General features: G+C 47.7%; 1 protein-coding gene across 1 annotated transcript; it reads right to left on the reverse strand.

The window, feature by feature from the left end:
• Positions 1 to 435: 435 nt before the first annotated feature.
• On the reverse strand, positions 436 to 1,191 carry LOC136481011 (uncharacterized). Its single transcript, XM_066478406.1, has one exon. The coding sequence runs from the start codon at positions 1,189 to 1,191 to the stop codon at positions 436 to 438; it is 756 nt and encodes a 251-aa protein (XP_066334503.1).
• Between the last annotated feature and the right edge of the window lie 3,875 nt (positions 1,192 to 5,066).

The following is a 5,066-nucleotide window of genomic DNA, read 5'->3' on the forward strand; positions in this document are numbered from 1 at the left end:
TGGCAGTGCTCCATGAGGGTTGACTTGGTTTTCTGGGTTTGGCTCATTTTTTGGTGTTGGGGGTTGGTTGTGAGGTGGTGGCGGGGGCAGTTGTTGCATTTGCTGCTGTTGCAACGGATACTCGAACCTGCTTTGGTTTTGTGGCGGTTGGTTTGTTTCGAGGTAGGTTATGTGGGGAGTTTTTGGGTTTATGTAGGTCAGGCTTGCCTCCGACCTATAGTTGCCTGCTGGATGCTGATGCGAGGGCGCTGACCGCCATGCTGGTAGGAATTCTGGGTAATAGGCGGAGGCCAGTGTGGAGGGATGTATTTGGTTTGTGTTTAGCGCTGGGTACATCGGGCAGTACTGCTGGTGGCCAGTTGTGTAGGTGTTGTTGACCTCTCTTGCGTTCTGCTGTGCCGGAGGTTGGGCGGTCTGCTTGTTCTTCATTCTTTCCTATGTCTCCTTTGTCTCCAGACAATCTTTGGTGTTGTGCCCTGCGCTTTCGCCGTGAAAAACGCAATATTGCCTGCGTTGCTTCTGGCTGTTGTTTTTGTTCCAGTTTTTGCCTTGGTAACCTTGCCGACCTTGGTTCCTGGTCTGGGTCTCCGGCCGTGCTGGCGCTTCCAGTTGCCCTTGCTCGGGGTGAGGTTGACCCTCGATGCTGAGCACTTGCCCCTGGCCTGGTTTCTGATTTGATGCATTCTGGTTCGTATAGGTCTTCTGGGGGTTTTTGCTGCTGTTTTGTTGTCTGTTTTGACCCTGCTCCTCCAGCCTTTTCCGGAGGTCATTATCTGATCTGCAGTATTTCTCAAACTCGTCATATAGCTGTTGTATGGAAGTTGGTTTCTTTCTTGCTAGGTGTGCTGCGAATGGCCCGATTCGGAGGCCTTTGATCGCTGCTTCAATGGCTATTTCATCTGGGACATCTGGTGCCTTCGCCTTTAGTTGCACGAATTTCCGAAAGTAATCGTGTAGTGTCTCTCCCTGCATTTGCTTGCACTGGAACAGATTTGTGGAAGTGAGCGACTGTGCTGCTAGCCCCTTGAAGTTTGCCAATATCTTGTCCCAGAGGTTCTCCCAAGAATAGACTGTGCTTGGTTTGAGCATAGAATACCAAGCCAACACGTCGCCTTCGGCTGCAATGACAAATGACTTTGCCAAGACGGCATCGTCTCCGCTGACGGAGGCTACTGCTGCCTCGTAACTCATAATGAACTGATGGGGGTCTGTCTTTCTGCTGAACTTTGGTAGTGTGATTGGCTTGTACGCCGTTGGCCATGGCGATTGTTGTATGCCTTCAGAGAGTGGGGACTTGGGGTCGATAGGCCTCCGCATTGCCTGAGATGGCATCATGGTTGGGCTAATCACTGGCGGAGGCATGTTTGCGGTTGGTGAGGCTGCGGAGGCTGGGATCGCGGAGGTTGATGCTGGTACTGCATGCTGCATACTTAGCATCTCGGCATGTAGGACTGCCAACTGCTGCCTTATTTCTGCTGCTTGTGCTAATGCTTGAACAGCTTGCTGATTAGCTGCGAACGCTGCTGCCATTCTGTCCCTCTCTTGTTGCGCTTTTTGCAACTGTGCTTGCAGCTGTTGGAGTTCTTGCTCGGGTGTTGTGGCTGAGTTTGGTTGGGCCTTCGGATCTTGAACTTCTGGTTCTTGGGGTTCCAGTGGTTGACCCTGGGTAGCTGCTCTAGTGTCATCCTCCACAGTGGAGGTTGCATAGGTGCTATGAGCGGTGTGCCTAGGCCTTCCTCTCTGACCCGAGGTCGTTGTTGCTCTGGTGGTGGTTTTTCTTTTTCGTGCCATCGTTGGTTTGTCTTGGCCAAAACACGGTGGGCGCCAATGTTGAAACTAGCAGTCTCAGACAATGCGGTGAAGGCAGGGGCCTCCGCCCGCTAGGCGCTGCTCTCGGGCGGAGGCTAGGGAAACAGGCACCACAAGTGAGCGAGTAAAGAAATGGCACGTAAAACTAGGGTTTCATTAATGCATTTGCCAACCATCCGCACGGTTACAAGTGTTCCCTATTTATAGGGCTCAACTACCTCCTGACAGAATTTATTACAATGCCCCTCAACTGCTACAGTACATTCCTAGAATATTCTGCCACTGGTCTCTTGTTTGCGGGGCAATCCTGCCACACTGTCTCCAAGTAACGGGCCTCCATAAGCGGCCGGCCCACCGTGCCGCGATCTTTGGCCCAAAGGCCTGGGTTCCCGATACTGGCCTCCGTCTTCGGGGGCGCGCCGTCGCCTCGGCGGGTCTCCGTCAGTCCAGTCGGAGACATCGTCCGTATGTCTCCACCCGGCCGTGCGGCGACTGTGGTTCCCAACGCTGGCCTACGTCTTTGGGGGCGTGCCGTCGCCTCGGCGGGTCTCCGCCGGTCTGGTCAGAGACGTCAACCGCGGGTCTCCGCCCGGCCACGCGGGGGCCATGCTGGCGCGCTCGCGCGGACCACGGGCGCCTGCGCTTGAGTACCTGCACACACTTAGGCAAGATCGTTTGTTTAATTAGTTCAGAGGTAAGGCGGCCTCCGCCCTCATCACCGGACATGCCCAAGAGCCGAAGCGGGGCGACGTCCGCATGAGCATAGGTCGGAGATGTCTGCGCCTGGCCTAGGCAGAATTTGCGACAAGTTCGCTGAGCCTCGTGCAGTGCCCTACGAGCATAGCCAGGAAAGTTCCTTCAGTCAGCGCCAGGTCTCTGCCCTAACACGGTCGAAGACGCCTTGGCGACACCTCGCTGTCGGAGGCCTTCATCACCCGCCGAAGCCGTGTTACAACATCAGGGATGCCCTCAGGGAAGGGGGTACTAGGCTATATATATAGGGGTCGTCATCAATTCTGAGCCCTCGGATCAAACCAACATTAAGTAACGGCGTAGATTTAATCCTTAAGGCAGTGGAAGAGTCCACGTCGAAGGGGAGAGCGATTGGGTTCTATAGCAGGCCGGTCGGCCTATGGGCTGGGCCGGCCAACCCACTTCCGTGACTGTTCGAGCCCAACTTCGGTGGTTTGCCTTCTTGAGTGTTCTAGAGTCTTCCCACGCTGTTTCTGCGGCGGAATTCCATGATTTCCTTTGACGAATAGGCCCCCCTTGGTGGTTTTCTGGATAAACCCTGCTGAAAACACAGATTCACCAAAACTCGTAGAATTTATTTGTTTAAACCTCTATGCCTATGTTTGGTGATGGAATTAAGCATATATGCAGGCTATGTTGACGGTTTATAATTTATGTTAGTGACCATCAATAGTTTTCTTTGGTATGTTTTTATATTCTGGTAATCTTTCTTACCATAACAGGTCTACTCACTATGATGAAGTTGAGATATTTCTTGTGGCAAGCACCAAATAGCATGGGTGAGTTACCTTGAGTTGAAAATTATTTTGGTGTACCCACAATATCTTTTTTGCACTATGAACAAATGGTTCAATAATTTAGATTCTATCATACACATGTCCAGAGGTTAATGATGTTTACTAAGTGAGATGATAGAGAATTTAATATTTTTCTGTGTTTAATACATGTCCATGTTAGATGAACAAGTAAAGAAAGAATGTGTGCGTTTGTTTATTAGAGGCTAATTATTAATGTTGTGTAGATATTTTGGATTAGGTTTTTACAAGGAATACCTCCAACATACTCAAAAGTAATAAAATCTATTTTCCAACATACAAGTTCACCATCATTACTATTTGACATAATGCTGGCACCCCTAGAATTTATTGACAAACAAAATTTGATAGTAAACTATACTTCCCTCTATGCACCTAGAACATAATAAGGATGATTTTTCATGTTTTCCTATCTACATCCATCACAAATATGTGAACCCCATCTAGAAGATGTCCCTATTCTATAATGGCAACAACTTTGATATAGCAAGGAAATGATAATGGAATCATTCTTCTCATGTGCTATGCAACATACAACCATTCAAGGAGCCTTTCCTATCTCCTACACTACCATTGAAGGTGGGCACAGATCAAGGATTCATTCATGTTTCAACTTAATTAACTAAGTTGTTAGTTTGAGTTAGTCAAGTTAAAAATAGTTAATTAAGTTGAACTACATTAGATCCATCCATACCTACTAATAAAGGCACCTTCTCTTAGTCCATTAGCAATTTTCCACGAGTAGATGTGTACCGATGTTACGACCATGAACTCAACATTAAAGAACTAGACCAAGTGGAAGTGGGAAGAGATAGCTAGATGGGAAATGAAATAGATGGGCCTTTTGTAGGTGTAGAGGTAAAGTTCAGTTTGAAATAGGCACAGGCATAGCCATCCACTGGCGGAGCCAAGTGCAGGCTAGACTGGGCTCCGGCCCCCCTTGCTATCCAAGATTAATTAAGGTTTACTCTTATATGTATATAATTGCAAGTCTAAACTGTCCATCTAGAGAGCAAGGTATTCTAAGCTTGCCTTCTTTGCAAAGTGAGCATATAAATCAGTAGTTGTTTCATCTATCTTTAGCAAGTACTAGCTGATCGACCATAAAACTATGATCAATCTGACCAATTTGGCCCCCCTTGATTGTGATTCTGGCTCCGCCATTGTAGCCATCCATCACCGTTCAGGTGCACAGTTGTACATGATATATCTCGGTGGTGTACTTGAGTTAGCAGGTATCCAAGATCATCATGCTCTTAGAGCAATGTGGTCTTGGTTACCTACCATGGGATACTTCTTATTATTAGAATTTCTAGATCTTAGACGCACCACCTAGCTATATCATGTGCAGCCCTACCACGGAGCAATGGATGATTGTGCCTAACTCCAGCTAGACTCTGCCTCTGAATGTCTATCTAGTTGATTTCTAGTCTGGATGTATCTTGTCACTTTTACTTGGTTTAGTTCTCAAATGATATGCTCATATGTGTGGCATACGTCTAGACTTACTTGTCATAAATTAGAGCACAACTTACAAGAAAGGTGCCTGGCCTACAAGAAAAGAAAGTCCTATACAAATGATAGTGCTCTATTTCTTAGCCTTTAAGAGGAAGATTAGATCTATTAAAAACATATTGTGTCTTCATTATGATTCTATAATAGATGGTAGGTCTTAGACGGGGATCACAT

The sequence above is a fragment of the Miscanthus floridulus genome, chromosome 9 (assembly GCF_019320115.1).
Source record: "Miscanthus floridulus cultivar M001 chromosome 9, ASM1932011v1, whole genome shotgun sequence".
Classification (NCBI taxonomy): domain Eukaryota; kingdom Viridiplantae; phylum Streptophyta; class Magnoliopsida; order Poales; family Poaceae; genus Miscanthus; species Miscanthus floridulus.

Bases quoted from the DNA above. Each gene is read 5' to 3' on its own strand.
- LOC136481011 (XM_066478406.1), bottom strand. From the start codon at position 1,191: ATGAGTTACGAGGCAGCAGTAGCCTCCGTCAGCGGAGACGATGCCGTC.